General features: G+C 41.0%; 1 protein-coding gene across 2 annotated transcripts; it reads right to left on the bottom strand.

Annotated features, from left to right (window-relative positions):
* Nucleotides 1-1,709: 1,709 nt before the first annotated feature.
* Nucleotides 1,710-17,947, bottom strand: LOC139566850 (guanylate cyclase soluble subunit alpha-1-like). 2 transcript variants are annotated; one of them, XM_071388172.1, is made up of 8 exons: nucleotides 17,876-17,947; nucleotides 13,670-13,731; nucleotides 13,205-13,299; nucleotides 12,172-12,962; nucleotides 9,170-9,655; nucleotides 6,830-6,973; nucleotides 4,113-4,267; nucleotides 1,710-2,889 (listed from the first exon to the last, which is right to left on the bottom strand). In XM_071388172.1, the coding sequence occupies exons 2-8, from the start codon at nucleotides 13,699-13,701 to the stop codon at nucleotides 2,694-2,696; spliced, it is 1,899 nt and encodes a 632-aa protein (XP_071244273.1). In that variant the 5' UTR covers nucleotides 13,702-13,731; nucleotides 17,876-17,947; the 3' UTR covers nucleotides 1,710-2,693. The 2 variants fall into 2 exon arrangements, with proteins under 2 accessions (XP_071244273.1, XP_071244272.1); XM_071388171.1 differs by lacking the exon at nucleotides 17,876-17,947 and adding an exon at nucleotides 13,975-14,637.
* Nucleotides 17,948-23,022: the final 5,075 nt, after the last annotated feature.

Genomic DNA, 23,022 nt, shown 5'->3' with positions numbered 1-23,022 from the left:
AAAATCACTGCTGCAGTGTGTGCAAACCTGGTCAAGAACTACAGGAAACATATTATCTCTGTAATTGCAAACAAAGGTTTCTGTACCAAATATTAAGTTCTGCTTTTCTGATGTATCAAATACTTATGTCATGCAATAAAATGCAAATTAATTACTTAAAAATCATACAATGTGATTTTCTGGATTTTTGTTTTAGATTCCGTCTCTCACAGTTGAAGTGTACCTATGATAAAAAATTACAGACCTCTACATGCTTTGCAAGTAGGAAAACCTGCAAAATCGGCAGTGTGTCAAATACTTGTTCTCCCCACTGTAGGCAATCGGGTGCTGTTAGGGACGGAATCAGTGTTTGTTGCTTTTTTTTTATGTTGAGGGGTGGACAAGTTTTACCTCCTGTTTACTGATCCATGTTTCGAGTTGTGCAGCCTATAATGACCGAGGGCTACATGATTGTAATAATAGAACATAACAAAATAAGTGTTTTCCTCCTTACCTTTTTCTCGACCCCATTCCACTTTCCTAATTGCATCTGATCTCCTTTAGGCCTACCATCACATCTGTCACAATCAAGTGTGTGTCTGAAATGGCATTCTGTTCTCTGTGTATTGTAGTGCACTACTTTTGACCAGGGTCGCTAGTGGCAGTTAGCCTGGCAGGTAGCCTAGCAGTTAGGAGCATTTGGCCAGTAACTGAAAGGTCTCTGGTTTGAATCCCTGAGCTGGCAAGGTGGAAAAATCTGCTGTTCTGCCCTTAAGGAAGGCAGCTAACCCCCAACAACAACTGGTCGCTGTCAATTAAGGCAGATAATTAATTGCACCCATCTGGTGTCCCAGGTCTATATCAGTCCCTGATTAGAGGGGTTAGAATGAAAAAAATGGCTTTGAGGTCCAGAGGGAATAGAGTGCAATTTTGAACATAATTAGGAACTAACTTTGAGCAAATGTTTGATCCTCACATTGTTGCAGTGTAATATCAATCTACAGGTAACTGCCAAAATAAAGGAAACACTTGAGTAAATAAGGGATACAAAGTATATTGAAAGCAGGTGCTTCCACACAAGTGTGGTTCCTGAATTAATTAAGCCGTTAACATCCCATCACGCTTAAGATCATGTATAAAAATGCTGGGCAGGCCATTATTTTGGCTACCATGGCTATGCCACATAGGATGACAATGCCGCCATTCACAGGGTAGGACTTGTCACTGAATGGTTTGATGAGCATGAAAACGATGTAAACCTTATGCTCAGTCACCAGATCTCAACCCAATTGAACACTTAAGGGAGATTCTGGAGCGGCGCCTGAGACGACGTTTTCCACCACCATCAACAAAACATCAAATGATCAAATTTATCGTGAAAGAATGGTGTTGCATCCCTCCGATAGTTTCCAGACACTTATATAATCCATGCCAAGGTGCACTGACGATATTCTGGCTCGTGGTGGCCCAACGCCCTATTAACGCATTTTATGTTAGTGTTTCCTTTATTTTGGCAGTTACCTGTACTATGACTATGCTCGCAGGAAAACTGAAAATATATTCCAAACATCGGAGTAGTAGAACAAAACTGTTAATCACAATATTTATTGTCGCTTGGACAATACAAAAATAATCACAGTAATAAATATTAATTGGAATGGAAGCACATTCATTGTGTTCTAGCTGCCAGGATGGTGTATTGGAGGCGAAGTCAAGTGCAAGAGAGCAGATTATAATGAACAGGCGCACTTTATTATAGTTCCAAAAAACGAGAGCACTACATGAAACAAACGGAACATAAAAGTAGAGCGCGTAAACTAACACCACCTAACATGAAAACAATTACACACAACACATGATGGGAAACAGAGAGTTAAATACAAGTAGCTTAATTGGGGAAATGAAAACCAGGTGTGTATGGAAACAAGACAAATGGATATACGAAAAATGGAGAGGCAATGGCTAGAAAGCCGGTGACGTCGATCGCCGAACGTCGCCCGAACAAGGAGGGGCTGACTTCGGCAGAAGTCGTGACACTAGCCATGCCGTGACATTAGTTATTGTGTAATTCTCTTTAAAGGGATAGTTCAACCAAATTCCAAAATTGCATATTGGTTTCCTTGGCACTTAGCCTGTATGCAGTCTAAGGACAAGATGAGAGGCGAAAAATGCAGGGATATTGACTTGCATTTGGAGAACAGTTAATCCAAATTAAAGCACGGATTGCTTTCTTAATTTGTCCATAGACTGCTTACAGGGTAAGGAAACCAATATGTAATTTTGTAATTTGGGTGACTATCCCATTAAGTCCCAATGTGTGATTAATACCTGTATGTATTTACATGGTAGTTACATAGGCAGTTGTAGTGTAGTTACAGTTTAAGAAATGACGTGAATCTGGTGAGGTGAATAAACCAGTGAAAGCATACAAAATGTACATCTAGCGATTTTGTAAGAGAATAATCAACATTTCTACATCCCCTAAAGAACTCTACAGCAACGGGTGCTAGCTGTATTTAGACCTGGGTACAAATATTAGGTTTCTTTCAAATACTTTAGCTCTGCTCGATTGAGCTTGCATGGCACAACGGAACCAATAGAATATTGCTAAAAGTGCAAACTCTGCCAATTTGGCGCTCCAGGCAGGCTCAATCAAACGCTCAAAGATTTCAAATATTAATTGAACCCAGGTTTGGCTGTGTCTCATCATCTATCTATGTTTGCTCAACCATGAAGTTTGTATTGCTGTAGCATGGTTCATCAGTCTCACAGTCACTTGTGGTTTTGCCCGACCATTGATCAAAAGTCTCCAAGAAGTAACAAACACCAGGAATATCCGGCGGGAAGTTTGGCGGAAGATCCTGTCTGGTCCGGGGAATGAAGACGAACTCTGGACAATCTTTCAGCAATCTGGAAACCCAAAAGAACAAATGAACCATTATGAATGTAAATACAGCGTTTTAGTGTGTGCTGCGGATAGAAATGGGGGCTACGGGGCTCTCTATTCAATCAACATTGGATCCTGTTTCCTGTGCAAGACCACATAAGCTATTTATCTTGTACTGTGAGAACGTGTGTATGAATGTATTGTATAACACAGTTGCTGTCTGAAACCAAAAAGCAACTCAACTGGATAGGAAGTTAAACACGGTCTCTTGAAACACACAAACAATGTTGTTTTGCCTTTCTTACAAAAAATATACAGTAACATATAAACCAGTTACACTGTAATTACACTAGTAACAACAATGTATAACATCTTGTTACATCTTACTTTAGTAACTGCATTATAATAATAAAGAGCACCGCAGTTATTATGTAACAATGTTGTTAATGTAGTAATTACAGTGTTATTACACAGGTGCAAGAAGGACTTTATGGAAAGTGCTACCAAATACCCAGGTAATGTTTGGACACACTTTTTAGAGGCCCCAATGCCAGGGCTATTTTATTACAGTCCGAGAGAACAACCATACGCTTTCTGGTTTTCATTCTTTCCTTTCAATCAGGGACAGATTCAGACTTGGGAAAGCAGGTGGGTGAACTCTCTGGCCAATCAAGTGTTTTGTGAAACTGTTTTCAACTGTGTCCCTAAAGAGACCACACTGAACATCCAAGAATGTTTGTATTAAAGACCTTGGCTTTATTGACTGGGACAAATGTTGGGCAGCCAAATTAGGGTTCAAATTCTATGACCAACAGTGGACGGAGCGTAAGAACGAAGAGTAAATAGATTCAGGCAAGACCTGTAGACAACATAGGGTTTAATGGTCTATCTTCTGATGAATGCCAGTGCATCTTTTATTATCACAGTGAGTCAGGTAGTTTGTCATTTGAAGAGCACCACACAAAACATCATTTACTGTGTGACTTTTGTGATATACAGTGTGATCCAAAATGAATGAGCCATTAAAATAAGACATTATAAATACATACATGCTAATGACAAGTCCAACGATGCATTATAACCACATCATAATGATACATGTGATCATCAATGCAAAGTGTAAACACAAGACTCTTCAAAATATAATATTTTTTAAATATAAAACATTAGCTAGTGGCTGAGCTTAGGGAGATCAGGCAGTGAAATTGACTAAAATATTTTGGAATTGCAGAAGTTTTAAAGTCACCTGTGGGTTGTGGGGCTAACGTTGATTCTTCTAGGTACGCTACAGGACTCAAACTTATTTGCCAATGTGACGTTGTTGCCAAACAGACAGTAGCGCGGCATCATCACGCCAACAACACCGGCCAGAACTGAGCCAGTGTGCAGGCCAATTCGCATCTGTAAATAAAAATATATCATTTGTGCTGAGGGGAAAAACTACAACATTAAATCAAAGCTTCATTGATTATATTAAGTTTTCCTTTGAAGTGACAGCTATAAGGTGAAATCAACTAAAATCCAATATAAATGTTTGTATATTCGAAAAGTAAAGTTCACCAAGGTGACTTCAAGGAACAACAAATTGTGATTGTGGCTTTAAGATTTCCAAGACACTCTTTGAAGAACAATCAAGTCATTGCAACTCATATCCTTTGGGGAAATCACATTTTGACTGTAGTAAATATAATTTAAATGTAATTTGTGATATTAATTCAAGAACATTTCCCTTGCTATCGGCTGTGATGCTTTATGTGAAATAACCTTATCCACATGTCCTACTTCTGAATGGATTATTTTGCCAAATAATTATTTAGATTTATTGATTGAATATATATAGCAATTTTCCAGATGCTCAAAGCGCTTTCATAGTAGGGAGGAAACTCACCTCATCCACCACCATCAATGTGTGGCACCCACTTTGGTCATGCAAGGCAACCATTTGTGCCAGAAGGCTCAGCACACATCAGAATGCATGGTGTAGAGGTGAGGAGTGACATATGCCAATTAGGAATGACAGGGATGATTAGCTGGCCATGATGGAAATGGGGTCAGGACACCCCTACTCTTATGATAAGTGCCATGAAATTGTAATGACCGTAGAGTCAAGATATCCATTTAACGTCCTCCCCGAAGGAGTAGGGCAGTCCCATGACAGACAGCAGAGAGTGTTGGATTCGAACCCATGCTTGCAGCGTTATATATATGTGTGTGTTCTGTATGTGTGTTCTAGAGGCAGCGGCTTAGACCACTTGGCCACCCAGGGCACAAAGTTGTGTTTTAGAAGTTACTTGAATGTGACTACGGCCTGATTTCTGGAGCATGCTAACCAGAGGGGTATACAAAGCAGGATCTATGAGTTAGCCAGCTACTTTGGATAAACGACCAGCAATAACTATTGATTTTCTAGTTCATTAGGAAAGCTAAACTTAGATGTGTTATTGGTTGTTTAGTATATAAGACAATGCACATTTCAAGCTTATCTTCTTAAAAAAAGGCTAACTCATTGATCCTGCTTTGTAGTATACCCCTTGTTTTGTGTTCAATGACGCTAATGATTAACTATAGCAAAGTGAACGAATCCAAAATCATGGATCACTGACTCTTTGGGTACATAATCTGTGTTCTAGGTATTCATAAGAAGGGGTCAACGACCTCTAAGTTTTCAATATAATGTAAAATGTCAAATAATATATCAAAATACTGAAAGACAGGAACAGCTGCAGCTTTCTCATTGTAACCTCCAAATTTGAGATGTTGATGAGCCACTGTCAGTTTGCTAGGGAGGTTACTAGCCGGCCTGACATCTGCCCATCCTCTTGACTCTGCAGGTAACACAATACACAGTCTCCCGCAACATCTCTGACTCTGCCCATCAACAACTGGACTCATTCCTACTGTATCTCTGGACTTGTGGGTTGGTGTGCATGGCCAAAGTGAGCGTGACATGCATATACTGTGACATGTATATAATTCCTGCTTGTTGTTCTTATAGTTGTTATATGCTGCCTTTGTGTATAGCTGTATTGTAATATGTGCAGGTAGCATATATATTCATATAGTCCCTCCCTGGTTAATAACCTTGTTGATCTACTTGTGCTATCACTTATTGCAGGGGTTCCCAACCTGGGGGGGACACACAATTTGGAGGGGGGGTAAAACATTTATACAATTAATGATAATAATAGCTAATCATTTACAATTCGCGATTGTTTATAACGATCTAAAATTATGCAGAAATATGTGATGTTTTAGGCAAGAAACAAGCTGTAAAATGCCAGAGGAAAACACAACTCTGATGCCAATGGGAATATCTTTTGTTTGTCTCTGATATTCAGAAGCTGAGCTACAACCTTCTAAAGTCGAGGAGTCAAAGAAATTCGACTTTGCTTGGGAAGTAATCTCAAAACAACAACATTGTTCTAGGTCTGTCAAGTTAAACAAAATAATAAAATCAATTATAAAAGCTGGTGGTGTATTTAATAGGCTATCTCAATAAACAATAACTAATCAAATGTGAAAAGGGGGGCCCTAGGGAAAAATGTTGGGAACCCTTATTGTATTGTGTACAGTGTATCCATTACCTCTATTTCTCCTGTTTCAGAACCATTGCCGTTCTTCAGCCCCATGTACATCTCTGTCTGTGTGTGTGAATAAAATTACTCTGAGGTTGCCTCATTCCCCTCTTAACGTGGCAGGTGCTAGCATGTCATAGATCAGCCCAAATGGAGAGTCACTCTCTTTCAGATGAACAAAATTGTCATTCTTGATACAAATAAAAAACAGCTACCAGGGAACAACTTTGTCTACATTTTGAGCAAATGGCATAACAGTAGAAAAGCCTGAAAATCAGTTTTGTGTACAAAACTCTATTGTCCAGGCAACTTCCTGTGCTACTCAGTGCCGTTCTGAAAGGGGAACTGATGGTTTGACACTGTGAAGAATGTAAGCCGTAACACTCACCTTGATTGGCTCGCCAGTGGGCGTCCTGACCTCATCGGACAGCTCCATCATCTTCAGCGCCATGAGGGCAATCTGCACTGCGTGAGTCTCGCTCTCCTTGTGCAAGCCACCAGCCACACAGTACGCATCACCGATAGTCTCCACCTAGATACAGTAGAATAGAATAGTTTAATATCCCATAGGCAAACTACATGACATACAGTTAACTTCATCACAAGACTTGTATAATATCTTGTATAATACTATTAAACTTTTTTTTATTTAAGACGTGCCCCCATGGTCTACAGACCCTCTGTTCTTAATTTATACATTGACTGTATAGAGAGAGAATAATAGTTTTAATGGTGTATGCATAGTACTTTATGTTTGTCACGCCCTACCTTAGAGATCCTTTTTATGTCTCTATTAGGTTAGGTCAGTGTGTGATTTGGGGGTGGGCATTCTATGTTTTGTTTTCTATGATTTTGTGTTTCTATGTTTTGGCCGGGTATGGTTCTCAATCAGGGACAGCTGCCTATCGTTGTCTCTGATTGGGAACCATACTTAGGTAGCCCTTTTCCCTCCTTTCAGTGTGGGTAGTTAACTTTGTTTGTGGCACGAATGCCCTGTAAGTTTCACGGTTGTTTTTCGTTTGTTGTTTTGTTGGCAACATTTTGAAATAAAAAGGAAAATGTACGCCCACCACGCTGCACCTTGGTCTTCCTTTAACGACGGCCGTGACAATGTTGAAGGATTGTTTTTTTAGCCCTCAAATAAATTGAGCAAAAACTACTGTACCTATTTTAATTTGTCACACAGTCTTCCCCTACGGGTAGAGATGTTGACACATTTGAACACAAACACATTAAAACAATCAACAGGGCCAATTTAATCAGTGTGAATTAGCATCAAAATAGTTCTTCTGGGAGGTGTTTATGTTTTACTCCGGAGCAGGAGAGCACTCGACAGTTGTGTGGTGGTGGTTGTGGTGAACAACGTGAGGTGAAAGTCGATGTCCCAAATGGCATTCTATACAGTGAATTGTAGTGCAATATAAAGGGAATAGAGTGCCATTTGGAAAGCAGACAAAATCTATTTTTGGATCGGGAATGGAAACAAGAGGTCCTAAAGGAACCTCTGACTTCCCAGTACTTTACGAAAGATCCGTCAGACATGCTGCTCTCCTCTGTTATACTTCAGTGACACACTGATTACATTAACCAAACTCCCCGCAGATTACAAGACAGTTGGCTGAGAGCAAGCAAGTTTGGCCATGAGACAAGTACAGTCTGTTCTTTAAGAAATAATAAACCCAAATAAAATGGTGGAATTGTGTAATTTTTGTCCAATACTTGTGGAATCTATGAGAGAACGCAACGAAAATAACTTTTCTACCATGAACTTCAAGTACTTTTGTGCCTAAATCACATAAGTCTCATTCTGACAAGGTCAAAAACAACCATGATCTTTCCCCTTTTTGGAGCCTGTGCATCTGTTTTATACGGCACACTCTTATTTTGGAGTAGACCTTTAAATTATTGATGACTGTTAAGAATACACAACTATTATTCTCTCTAAATTGCTTTGGTCAAGACATAACTGTTAAGTATTGTCTATATTAAAACATTGATGAATTATTGCTAAATTATGCAAAAGCATGAGGTAGACAAGCCTCCACTCTCAAATGATTCATGTCAGTAAACACATTCTATTGAAACGCTATCGAAGAGCAACATGAAGCATATCTTACCTTAACACCACCATGGCTAATTCAATTCAAATGAAGCTGTATTCATGATGGGATCATCAACAACATAAATTGTTGTTCTAAAAATAAACTGTTGATATTAACATAAGATTATATAGAGGGCCTTATTCGTTCAATCCAAAAACCGGTAACAGGGGTTGTGGAATAAGACTAAAGCAACATTTTGGGCACATTTGGAGTCCATTTCTCAATAATGTAAATTTTAGCTGTATAAAAAACCTAATCTTGCTTTCTTACACTGTAAGGCAATTTTTGCTGTTCCATTTAAACTGCTGTTTAACTGCTGTTTTACTGAGTAATTATATCATAACCAGGTACTTTCTGGTACTTAATTGGAAGGAATTCCACACAATTGATAACTACATTGTACCAAATGGTGCGTGGTGCGTAGTGTTTCAATTAATTCAATCTATCCCCATAAACAAATCTATTCTGTGGTTATTATTAGGAATTTAATTTCACCTTTATCATTCCCAGTAATTACCAGGCACTTTGTAAAATAAAGCATAACCACAATGTTTAGTTGTATCCGGTAAATCCGGTTTTGATTGAGAAGTTCCCTGAGTCTCCTTGGGCCTTGCTGTAACACACACCTTGTATACATCCAGCTCCCCGCAGTGGTGGTCAAAGCGTGTGTACAGCTCATTGAGCATGGTGACCACCTGCATAGGCGTGCAGCGTGAGCACACGGCCGTGAAGCCCACGATGTCCGAGAACAGCATGGTGACATGCTCAAACTCCCTGGCATCCACCGTGTGGCCTTGCCAAAGTTCCTGGGCCACCGTCCCCGGGAAAATGGTGAAAAGCAGATCCACCGTCCTCTTCTTCTCTTCCTCCAGGGCGAGGTGAGCGTGCTCCAGGGCCGCCTTGGCCTTGCCTAGGCGCTTCTTCAAGCCATCCTGGGCCTTGGCCTGCTCGCCCACCAGGACCACGTCGCGCAGGGCGTTGTGGATGGGGATGTCAGACAGGTAGAGGCCACGGCCAGTCAGCTCCTCCAGCTTGTCTACGCACGGCGAGCCCAGGAAGAGGATGGCATTGGACTCTGAGATGCAGATCATCTGGCCTTTAAGGTCCATGAGCTAGAAGAGAGGGAAACAAGACATGAGATAAATGGCTTTGTCCGGGTACTCCATGCTAAATGGTACATACACAGTCATGTCCAAAATTATTGGCACACTTGATAAAGATTAGCAAAAAAAGACTGTATAAAATAAATAATACAAATAGTGAGCTACATTGTATTCTCAAATACAATTGTTCAGAGAAAGAGATTTTGTTTAACAAGTCATTAAAAAAATATATATTGGCAGCCCTTGTTTTCAAAACTACACCACCCTCCCCTTGCGAGGATAACGGCACAGAGCTTTTTTCTAAAATGTTTTATGAGATTGGAGAACACATTGGGAGGGATCTTAGACCATTCCTATATACAGAATCTTTCCAGGTTCTTGATATCCTTCATCTGCCCATATAGACTGATATATTCAATTCAATGCTCTCTTCAATTCAAACCACAGGTTTTCAATGGGGTTCAAGTATGGAGACTGAGATGGCCATTGCAAAATGTTGATTTTGTGGTCAGTTAACCATTTCTTTGTGGATTTTGATGTGTGCTAAGTGGTTATTTTCCTGCTGGAAGATCCACTTACGGCCAAGTTTCAGCCTCCTGGCAGATGCAACCAGGTTTTTGATTAAAATGTCCTGATACTTGGTAAAGTTAACAAGGGCCCAAGGACCAGTGGAAGAAAAATAGCTTTGCTAACCAGTATTGGCACTTGAATTGGAACCAGTGCTATGGTCAGATGACATGAAAATAGAGCTATTTTGCCACTCACACCAGTGGTGGGTTTAGCATCAAGAGAAGGATGCATTTGTAGAAAATAACCTCATACCTACTGTAAAATATGGTGGTGGATCTTTGATGTTATGGGGATATTTTGCTTACACTAGTCCTGGGGCCATTGTCAAAGTCAATGGCATCATGAACTACCAAGTACCAGGACATTTTAGCCAAAAACCTGGTTGCCTCTGCCAGGAGGCAGAGGACTGTTAAGAATACAAGATCAAGTGGATCTTCCAGCAAAACAATAATAATCTCTAGCAGCACATCAAAATCCCCAAATCAACAGCCTGATCAACTCTATGCAAAGGACATGTGTCGAATGGTCACACCTAATTAATTGATTTCTATTGACAGACTTTCTTTGTAGTTCTACGAATGGTCTGACTCACTGGGAGAAATAAAGTGTTAAAATAACTATGAAGCTTTTAGAGATTCTCACCCCGTGAATAGTTAACTTTGTACATGTTTTGACCTGACCTGACTTTCTTTTTACTGCTCTCAATAGTTGACCATAAATAGAGGTTGTTACACATTTATATCAGCATCCTCGTGAGAGACTTTGATGGGTGAACTAATTTGACATAGTGCCTCCAATTCAACCTGGTCTCAGAGCATGTCATATTATTCTGAACGTAAATCCAAGACACATTTAATATGTTATGTTTTGTATGGTATATATTCATTTGTGGATGTCCATCACCTATTTTGTATGATATATTATGAATTACAATTCATATTATATGTTACGAATTTGCAAATGTCCTTTTTGTTACGAATTTGCAAAACGTATGACATGTTACGAATTCTAGCTAGGTGGCTAACATTTGCTAGCTGGCTAACATTAACTAGGCTAGGGGTTAGGGGTTAAGGTTAGAGTTAAGTTTAGGAGTTAGGTTAATGGGTTAAGGTTAGGGTTAGCTAAAATAATTATGGTTAGAGAAATGGTTAGATAAAAGGGTTAAGGTTAGGGTTAGGGGATGTGTTAGCTAACATTCTAAGTAGTTGCAAAGGTGCTAAAATTAGTACCTAGTTGAAAAGTTGCTAATTAGCCAATGTTGTCTGTGATGAGATTTGAACTCGCAACCTTTGGGTTGCTAGATGTTCGTGTTATACGCCTACCTATCCACCCTGACCAACCTCCCTACTTTTGTTTTTGCCTTAAGTAACCATCCGTCTTATGTAACCATACCAAACGTACCATATCATATTAATTTGAGTGTCCCGAATTTAGATTTACTATGTTACGTCTAGTCTATGAGACCCGGCTGTCCAATTATATTGTTCTCTACCTCAGGGGGAGCATTCCGCTAATTAGCACATACTAATTAACAACGTGGCATTTTGCCTTTCTGACGGGCTATTTTTAACATCAAACCTGCATTTAGCCAACCTTCAATACCTTGTTAGGCATTCATCTCAACTCTAAGGGGTCATATCCAGCAGACCTGAGTTCAAATGGTTTTGCAAATCAAAGACTTTGAATGTTTGCTTGAGCCCACTCCCTGCGGAGTCAACAGAAAGTGGATGCTTCAAGGGATACAGTATTTTCCACCTAACTTTCCACTGAAAAACAATAGTGGGACCTCCACTCAGGCGTCTTTCTATGGCTGCTATGTTAGGTTAGCTTGAGCCTGCCTGGACTGCCGAATAGGTGGATTTGCACTTGGGTCCATTGAACCAGGCGAGCTCAATGAAGCATCACTCAATACTATTTGAACCCAGGTCTGATATCCAGTCAAAATAGGGTCATACCCTCCCCGTGTCATCGGCCATGGAGCCCCCTTGGTGCTTTATCCGAATGATGAACTGTGTGTTCAGCATAGTCAAGATGCCTTGGAAGGTGCACCTGATCTGGGGCGTGACGATGGCAAAGTGCTCCTGGAAGGCAGCGGGCCGCCTCAGGCCATCCTTCCGGCTAAGCCTCTTCCGGAGGCCGTCCCCGATTTGCAAAAGGCCCAGGTCCTGATCCAGAAAGAGGTGGAAGGGGAAGGTGGAAGAGAAGAGCGAGGTGGGCATGGTCCCAACCGACGTGGCCCTCATGGGACTGGGGCTCAGGCTCTTGGCATCCTTCACCACCACCGAGTAGAGCAGGCTGGGCTGCCGGGGCCCAGCTTGGAACTGCAAGGGGCTTACGCTCTCCTTGGTGCCTCCTTGAAGGTCCATCTCCATCTCCATGACCCTCAACACCTCCACGGTGGTGTCGTAGAGCAGGCGGGCGGCCGCCTTGATGACCCCGGGGAAGAAGAACTCCGTGGTCTGCCCGGGGTTGAAGTAGTAGACGGTGTGCAGACCCAGATCCTTGTCCAGGCACAGCACCGACGCTGCTTCGTTGTTTACATGATCTGTTATTCTTTCTGGGTTGGCTTGCAGAGCGGCTGGTTCTGGCGGGTTTGGGACGCTGCCCTGTTTCAACAGGACATTGAAGCTGTTCAGGAAGTCGCTGAGGGCTCCCCCCACCACCCGCAGAATATGGCCATCCTCGTCGAAGCACGTTTGGAACAGCTCCTCGCCAAGGGAGACTTTCAAAGCGTCCATGTGAATACCTGATCGTAAAAGGAGAGCAAATGTAATATAATAGAATAACACGATGTAAATAAAAAATAAAATACAATACTGTAGATTAGAATAGAAAACAATAGAATAGAATATTTGTATTGTCCACACAAGGTACAAATGTGTCTTTTGTTTCACAGAGGCATGAATATAACAGATGTTAAAAACACCCACAACGGAATAAAAGCAACTCATGTTCAGTGTTGTTTTAATTTGATCAGCTTCACAATACCTGTTTTGAGAGAATAATTCTTCATGATCTCCAGTAAATGCTCTGGTCGATCAAAGGTCCTATCTTGACAGATGTCTGCATAACACACGGAAGGGCTGTGGACAGAAATTACATCAGTATTATATTAGTAAGCACTACACTCACCACATGAATGAATGGGTCTAGATATCCTATTCCATGAAATCCCATCCATGTAATGAAAAACTGTTTCTAACCAAAGGTTTGACTATTTTTCCTATTCCTTGTATTCTCTTCAAAGCCATCTTGCTGATTGACCATATACAGGTCGTGATGCATGGGGCAACCATGCATGGCACGCAGTCAATAGGTATTCAATAAGAATAATAGCTGACCTGACTGAACATTGTAATTTCTTATAATCATGAACTTTGACAATAATTAAATATCAGGGCAGCATAGTTTAAATCATTAATTTCGCCAGCATTTATTGGTTTTATTTCTTACCATTTCTTGTCTAACGTATGCTGTTTCATCATTTGCAGAAAGGCAGTATGCAGTCTTTGAAACTGTAAACAACAAGTTCAGAAGTTTATTGACAATATATTTGTATAAGAAATCGTATAGTTTGGTTCATTGCAATCACATTAACACAACAGCAAACAAATCATTTGGTTCGAGATTATACCGCCAAAACATATTTTTTTAAAGTTCCGATAGGTTACTGTACTTGTTCCACCGTGTAAACTGCACGAGTCAATTCTGATGATTTTTTTGAGAAATTGCTTTATTGTAGCACAATCTCAATTTACCTCGGGACATGCTAATTTGCGGATGCTCTCCCCCAAAGAATGAAGATTGACTCTAGTCTTGCTTGTCTTCCTTTGAGGTAGCACCTCCGATACATGTCCATACACATCCTTGGAAATTGCCAGTACATCCCCGGTATGGTCACTTGTACGTTCCTCAAAGTCTCCGGGTTCGTCCACACGACCAATACCGGCGAATGGGCATTCTCCAGAGATTTTCAGGTCTTTCAATTTTGTGCAAAACATTCTTAGTGGTTTATCCTCATCTCTTGGTTACATGCAAACGTCTACATTTTGGACACGCAACTCCTGTCTCAGTTAGAAATTCCATTCCCACATCATCGCATTCGCAAGGGAGCGAGGAGAATTTTTTTATTATTTTATGCGCATCCTCTCTTGTGGACAACTGCCTTTCTCCCCTTCGTATGTTATAAATGATCCGCACCTATGCCAGCAACCACACACAATATTCATAGGAAATTACATGGCAAAACATGAGTGAAATACTATTACCACAAGCCAATGAAAACCGACAGAAGAGTCCACCTGGCCAATCGATGCGCGAGTAGGTTGAGCTCTTAAAAAATATATCAGTATGAAATGCCTTGTAGGCTACTCCGGTATAAATCAATAACTAATTCACCGTTTGTCACATAAACATCAAACTAGATATGATTTATTCTGTAAATGTCTAGTATACTTTTACAACCTTTGCTTTGAATAGAAATTCCAGTTTTGATTTGATAGAAATACATAAAATCTAAAATATTGCATTTAAAGATGAAGAAATCTAATTCAGTGATTGTCTGAGAAAAAAGTGAAAATATGCATTTATTTGCAATAACTTTAAAGAAATGTTAATTTCAAGTGCAATTTGTTCTATCTGAAGTTAGACTATGTTTACATAAAGTTGTACAAGGTTGACAATCTTAAATTGTATACCAAATCAATGTTCGCATTTGTAGTGCAGCAGTTACACATTTAAAGTAGTTGGTACAACAGTAATTTATTTAAATGTCTCTAATTTGACAGCAAAGAGGCCCCTTCCAATCATTTTCTATTTTGCCTTTGTTGAAGTCCTTCTTTGTCATCCCCAGACAAGCTGAATGGTACCATCTCTGGCACACAGAGCATTCTATCTGCAGTGTTAAAAACATAAAACAGGATTATGTTTATTTACATGCAAATTACAGTTCTGGAATACCCAAATTCTGTTACATGCTTTTGCAATTAGGAACATTTTCAAATTGAATAGAATTTTTGTTCAAATGCTCAATTGACTTTAAATGACATGCATTTGACCACAACCCTGACAGAAGCACACATAACTGTGGTGTTAATCATCGTTGAGTATTCAGGCAATATAAATCATATAGTAATAAAGGCATACATTTGCAAAAAATGTGTGCGTTGATAAAAAAGGTTAAAAAAATCAACATGCCAGAGGATATACCCATTGGATTTAGAAATTTTTGTAATTTGGGTTTTTGGGGAATTTTAAATTCTGCTTTGCCACTAAAATGATAATAAACACTGACAACTGAAATATTGTGTTATTGTTGTTATTATTATGCGTATTATTATAAAAAATAGGGGAAGGGGAAGTTAAAAAATGTACCCAAAAAGGTTCTTCAAAAGGTTATTCGAGGATCCATTGAAAGGGATCCTTTGAAGAACCATTGTATAGGGTTCTTCGAAGAACTTATAGAGGTTCCCCCAGTTTCATTTTGAAGAACTCCTAAAGGATACTTCAGGAACCTTTTATTTTTAGAGTGTAGGAAGATTCTCGGTGGTTCCAAACTTCTTCCATTTAAGAATGATGGAGGCCGCTGTGTTCTTGGGGACCTTCAAAGCTGCAGACATTTTTTGGTACCCTTCCCCAGATCTGTGCCTCGACACAATCCTGTCTCGGAGCTCTACGAACAATTCCTTCAACCTCATGGCTTGACATGCACTGTCAACTATGAGTCCTTATATAGACAGGTGTGTGCCTTTCCAAATCATGTCCAATCAATTGAATTTACCATAGGTGGACTCCAATCAAGTTGTAGAAACATGTCAAGGATGATTCATGGAAACAGAATGCACCTGAGCTCAATTTTCGAGTGTCGTAGTGAAAGGTCTGAATACTTATGTAAATAAGTTATTTCTGTTTTACTTTTTTAATACATTTGCTAAAATTTCTAAAAACCTGTTTTCGCTTTGTCATTACGGGCTATTGTGTGTAGATTGATGAGGAAAACATTGTATTTAATCCATTTTAGATTAAGGCTGTAATGTAACAACATGTGGAAAAAGGGGTCTGAATACTTTCCGAATGCGCTGTACCTGTCTGCACTAACAGTACTTTGACATAGGACATGATGCACTAATTATTGTTTCCAGTTGCATCCCAACCCTCAAAACAAGACACACCTGGAGACAAATTAGGGTGGATGCTTTAATCTTGTGCAATTTACAGTAGTGTGTGCATACTTTTTCATACAAGTGGCCCCAGCAGGATTCGAACCCACAATCCTGACACTGCAAGCGCCATGCTTTGCCAACTGAGCCACATATTACATGTTCAAATGTATTTACATAATTACATAAATAATAATGTATCTCCCCTGGGTTAATGCCTAGCTATGTAGGCTATAATGAAGCGTTAGTGTGAGCATCACCATTAGCGTTCTGCATGTGTATGCCGCCAACTTGTATTGGCAGCGCAGTAACATCTCCGACCATCTCCCTGTCCTAATCACACTTCTTATCTCCACTGCCAAGACTGCCAAGTCACAAGCGCACTCGCACACACCTCGACTCCCTAGCCAAGCCTGCCCCCTCCCCCTCATCATATGCCCTTCTTGCATGTCCACTTCCATGCCCAAAATCTGTTTAAGAATCCCACAGCTATAGCCAACAAACTCCCACACACTATAGGCTGATTTTCTGAACCAGATTACTCTTGGACTAAGAAGTATGTTCTCCATTGAAAGTGCTTTAAAATCCAGGACTAGGCTCTATCTGTTTCCAGTGAATGGGACTTCATGGCCAATACATTGATTCATTCACTTATGCTATTGGAACAGAGCCAATACTGATACGTCTTGCACATTCTTGGCCCTATTTCCAACTGGACTGGTCAATATACTTTTTATACCATAGTGCTGCATGTGAAGGTTGCTAAGGAATCAGAAATGTAATGTAGCCCACACCACAGTCCAGTGTGTTTACACAGAGTTAAGATGATGCCTAGCTATGTAGGCTATATGTCCTTCTGTTTCAACCCATACCAGACTCAAAACACTCCAGCAGACATGAGTGGCTGTGGGGTCCCGAAAATAGAGTTTAACTTCAATAATTGAATCGCAATTTTACTTTTGGCAGATATACTGTATAACACGGTTACCTTACCAATGCTGTCACAAGCCCATACTTTTAAGATTACTGATGTCAAACTAAATACGTATTATCTTAACGTTATGCTTATTTTGTGTAAGATTTGAGAGTCTAAACTGGTCAAATAAAGGTTGAATGATAATAACGAAGGGGCTGCGGTTCTGAATTCTCTGGAAGCCTCTTCTCTAATAGCTAAGAATCTGTAGCTTGTGCACATGTATGGGATTCCCTACTTTACAGACTGAAGAATGTGAAGGGAAGGTGTCCATAATAATATGTGAGTAAAGTAGAGGTAACGCCTCGATCACACCAACAGCGTCATTGCACAGAATGGTATACATCCTGATCTGGATATGTGTGCAACAAAAGTTCAACATCACATTCTGCCACCATTTCTGTCAAGCCGTCTGCGCATACGTTCAACAAATACAAGGTATGCACCACACAGAACGCACTGCAACTGCCTCTGCAACGCAATGCTGCAAGGCAAACGCAGCATTCCATTGGAAATGAATGTACTTACGGTGTACTAAAATGCAATGACGCTGTCGGTGTGATCGAGGCGTAAAGAAATGCATGCCCAGAATGTGATACAGATTTTTTGCTTTGGGGAAAGGGCTTTCATGGGGGCGGGACAAGAGCAAAAGAGGGGTTATGTTCGGAATCGCAGCCTCCACCTAATAATAATCATAAATTAGTTCTCACATTTTAAAATGTCAACCTATATCACTGCTTTACTGTCGAACGACCTTTTCCATGTATTTCATAACTTAAGTCTGTATTTACAACATATCCTCCTAAAATGGACACTGACCAGTGGAATGTTGTGGGATCCCATAAATATCTTTCTCTACTAGAGTCAAAATCATCCCTCACTCAAAAACAAACAATGTGTCAACTAGCCTACCACGCTAGCACATGGTCAAGAGGATGAACAAACATAGCCGCAGTGTACAATAGTCCAAATAAAGCCAAACAGCAGCTACTTGACTCACACACTTGTGTTTACATAAAGCCAGCTGTGAAAAGTTGTGATATTCTAAAATGTTTTACTTCCTTTTTTAATCTCAAAGTTTGTGTGGCACATCTTTGTTGAAATTCACCAATCCTAGCTTTAATTTGAACATGTATGCGTGCTGCTGCACTCAGTCCGCCACATGAAGGTGTATATAATTCAAAATGAGTTGGAATAGATTTTTGAGTTTAGTAGGGCCAAATCTCTCCTCTCCTCTCCTTTACAAGAAAAAGATGGAATTGATTGAGGAAAGTAACTGGCTTCAAAATTGTGCTTCCCAACTCTGATTAGATGTTGCTGGTGACTCCCTAAACTAAGCTTGTGTTGAGAAAACCCATTAGGTGTTAACTTGTGACACAACAACCGAGTCACTGAAAATCACATAGCTATCTTGACCTTTACGTTTCATCAAAGCAGCTGGCCGCTGTTCTGCCATTCTGTGCTTGTCCATGCCAGGGTTTGTTCTGAGCATATCACAGTTGTGTACTGGGCCTGTGATCAAACAAAGGACTGTAACCTTTTCCGTTCTGTACCAAGGCCCCTGCACTCTGTATGCCCCGGTCATGCCTTGTTCCAGCTTCCAAATTGAACTTGAAAGATTAATCCCAACCAGAACAACCGAAGAATACTTTGTAATTGCCCAGATTTAAGAAGGTGACAGAAGTGAATTGCTGTAGCTTCCAGGTGAATGGACCCACTTAGTATATGGATGATGATGTCAGAGAAAATGTATGCGGTGTGGGGGCCAAGTTGCTGCAGGGGGTGCTGAGATGTTGGCAGGGGTAGGGGTAGCCAGGTGGAAAGCATGGCCAACCGTGGAAAAATGCTTATTGAAATTATCGATTATCGTAGATTTATCATTGGTGACAATGTTTCCTATCCTCAGTGTAGTGGGTAGCTGGGAGGATGTGCTCTTATTCTCCATGGACTTGACAGTGTCCCAAAACTTTTTGGAATTGGTGTTATAGGATGCAAATTTATGTTTGAAAAAGCTTGTCTTAGTTTTCCTAACTGAGTATATTGGTTCCTGACTTCCTTGAAAAGTTGCATATCGCGGGAGCTGTTTAGTGCTAATGCAGAACTCCACAGGATGTTTTTGTGCTGGTTAAGGGCAGTCAAGTCTGCGGTGACTTGCGGTAAAAAAAAAAATTGAATGGGCATGCTTATTTAAGATGGTGAGGAAAGCCCTTTTAAAGATCAACCAGGCATCCTCTAATGACGGGATGAGGTCAATATCCTTCCAGGATACCCGGGCCAGGTCGATTAGAAAGGTCTGCTCGCTGAAGTATTTTAGGGAGCGTTTTGACAGTGGTCGTTTGACCACGGACCCATTACGCACCAGGCAATGAGGCAATGATCGCTGAGATCCTGGTTGAAGACAGCAGAGGTGTATTTAGAGGGCAAGTTGGTCAAGGTGATATCTAAGAGGGTGCCCATGGTTACGGATTTAGGGTTGTACCTGGTAGGTTCCTTGATAATTTGAGTGAGATTGAGGGCATCTAGTTTAGATTGTAGGACGGTTGGGGTAGGACGTCTGCATGTCCCAGTTTAGGTCACCTAACAATAGAAACTCTGAAGATATATGGGGGGTAATCAATTCACATATGGTGTCCAGGGCATAGCAGGTGGCTTACGGGGGTCTATAACAAGCAGCAACGGTGAGAGACTTGTTTCTGGAAAGGTGGATTTTTAAAAGTAGAAGCTTGAATTGTTTGGGCACAGACCTGGATAGTATGACAGAACTCTGCAGGCTATCTCGGCAGTAGATTGCAACTCCGCCCCCTTTGGCAGTTCTATCTTGTCTGAAAATGTTATAGTTAAGGATGGAAATGTCAGGATTTTTGGTGGCCTTCCTATGCCAGGATTCAGACACGGCTAGGACATCTGGATTGGCGGAGAGTGCTAAAGCAGTGAATATAACAAGGAGGCTTTTAATGTTAACATGCATGAAGGCTTTTACGGTTACAGAAATCAACAAATGAGAGCGCCAGGGGAATGGGAGTGGAGCTAGGGGCTGCAGGGCCTGGGTTAACCTCTACATCACCAGAGGAATAGAGGAGGAGTAGGATAAGGGTACGGCTAAAGGCTATAAGACCTGGTCGTCTAGTGCATTCGGGAACAGAGAGTAAAAGGAGCAGATTTCTGGGCGAGGAAGAATAGATTCAAGGCATAATGTACAGACAAGGGTATGGTAGGATGTGAATACAGTGGAGGTAAACTTAGGCATTGAGTGAAGATGAGAGAGTTTTGTCTCTAGAGGCACCATTTAAGCCAGGTGAGGTCACCACATGTGTGTGGGGTGGAACAAAAGGGCTAGCTAAGGCATATTGAGCATTGCTGGAGGCTCTACAGTGAAATAAGACAATAATCACTAACCAAAACAGCAATAGACAAGGCATATTGACATTAGGGAGAGGCATGTGTAGCCGAGTGATCATAGGGTCCAGTGAGTAGCTATGCGAGCTGGAGACACGGCGATTCAGACAGCTAGCGGGCCGGTGCTAGCAGGCTAGAAGATGGGCCTCCGAGGGACGTCGCACCGGAAGAGCCTGTTGAAACCCCCTCGGATGGTTACGTCGGCAGACCAGTCGTGATGGATCGGCGGGGCTCCGTGTCGGCAGTAAAAGGGTCCATGCCAATTCGCAAAATAGGTATTGTAGCCCAATAATTGGCTGATGGACCACTTCAGCTAGCCGGGAGATGGGCCTAGCTCCAGGCTAGCTCCAGGCTAACTGGTGCTTGCTTCGGGACAGAGACGTTAGCCAGGAGTAGCCACTCGGATAGCAGCTAGCCAGCTGCGATGATCTGGTGTAAAGGTTCAGAGCTTGCGGTAGGAATCCGGAGATGTGGTAGAGAAAAAGCAGTCCGATATGCTCTGTGTTGATATCGCACTGTGCAGACTGGAAGGAATTGACCGGGCTGAGGCTGGCTGATGTCCGAGTTAATGGTGATCACCGCTAGCAGTGGTTAACTGACTACTAGCTAGTAGCTAGTTAGCTGGCTAGTTCCTGATGGGGGTTCCGGTTCTAAAGTGTAAAAAATAGCAGATCCGTATCACATTGGGTGAGAGTATGTTCAGTCCGTAGATGGAAATTGAGATTAAAAATATATACGAAATATATACGAAGAAAACAATATAAACATGGGATGGGACGGGACAAGACAGACGTCCAACTGCTACGCCATCTTGGAACTATATCTGTCTTGACTTGATTTATCACTAGTGAAGTGCAACATTGTATCAACTCAGCAGGTTGGCGTGCTTCACTCCATAGCGGATGATATCACCACTCCTATTTGCCATATTTTTAATTTAAGCATACTAGAAAGTGTTTGCCCTCAGGCCTGGAGGGAAGCAAAAGTAATTCCTCTACCTAAGAATAGTAAAGTGCTCTTTACTGGCTCAAATAGCCGACCAATCAGCCTGTTACCAACCCTTAGTAAACCTTAGTAAACAAATTGACAACGGACTTTCAGCGCACTTATAGGGAATGACATTCAAAAAGCACAGCACTTACACAAATGACTGGTAATTTGCTGAGAGAAATTGATGATAAAAATATTGTGGGGGCTGTTTTGTTAGACTTCAGTGCGGTTTTTGATATTATCGATCATAGTCTGCTGCTGGAAAAACGTATGTGTTATGGCTTTACACCCCCTGCTATATTGTGGATAAAGAGTTGCCTGTCTAACAGAACACAGAGGATGTTATTTAATGGAAGCCTCTCCAACATAATCCAGGTCGATTCAGGAATTCCCCAGGGAAGCTGTCTAGGCCCCTTACTTTTTCCATCTTTACTAACGACATGCCACTGGCTTTGAGTAAAGCCAGTGTATCTATGTATGCGGACGACTCAACACTATACACGTCAGATACTACAGTGACTGAAATGACTGCAACACTTAACAAAGAGCTGCAGTTAGTTTCAGAATGGGTGGCAAGGAATAAATTAGTCCTAAATATTTCAGAAACTAAAAGCATTGTATTTGGGACAAAACATTCACTAAACTCTAAACCTCAGCTAAATCTTGTAATGAATAATGTGGAAATTTAGCAAGTTGAGGTGACTAAACTGCTTGGAGTAACCCTGGATTGTAAACTGTCATGGTCAAAACGTATTGATACAACAGTAGCTTAGATGGGGAGAAGTGTGTCCATAATAAAGCGCTTCCCTGCCTTAACAACACTATCAACAAGGCAGGTCCTACAGGCCCTAGTTTTGTCACACCTGGACTACTGTTCAGTCGCGTGGTCAGGTGCCACAAAGAGGGACTTAGGAAAATTGCAATATGCTCAGAACAGGGCAGCACGACTGGCCCTTGGATGTACACAGAGAGCTAACATTAATAATATGCATGTCAATCTATCCTGGCTCAAAGTGGAGGAGAGATTGACTTCATCACTACTTGTATTTGTGTGAGGTATTAATATGTTGAATGCACCGAGCTGTCTGTTTGAACTACTGGCACACAGCTCGGACACCAATGCATACCCCAAAAGACATGCCACCAGAATTCTCTTCACAGTCCCCATGTTCAGAACAGACTTTGGAAGGCTCACAGTACTGCATGGAGCCATGACTACATGGAACTCTATTCCACATCAAGTAACTCATGCAAGCAGTAAAATGTGATTTAAAAATAAATCTTATGGA

Source organism: Salvelinus alpinus, chromosome 39 (assembly GCF_045679555.1).
Source record: "Salvelinus alpinus chromosome 39, SLU_Salpinus.1, whole genome shotgun sequence".
NCBI lineage: Eukaryota > Metazoa > Chordata > Actinopteri > Salmoniformes > Salmonidae > Salvelinus > Salvelinus alpinus.
This window is presented reverse-complemented; position numbering and strand designations above follow the sequence as displayed.

Excerpts from the sequence above, each read along its gene's own strand:
- LOC139566850 (XM_071388171.1), bottom strand. The coding sequence starts at position 14,217 with ATGTTTTGCACAAAATTGAAAGACCTGAAAATCTCTGGAGAATGCCCA. Across the intron at positions 12,963-13,204 it reads GAATTATTCTCTCAAAACAG|GTATTCACATGGACGCTTTG; the intron begins GTATTGTGAAGC and ends TTTTACGATCAG. Across the intron at positions 9,656-12,171 it reads TGGCCGATGACACGGGGAGG|CTCATGGACCTTAAAGGCCA; the intron begins GTATGACCCTAT and ends CCTCTCTTCTAG.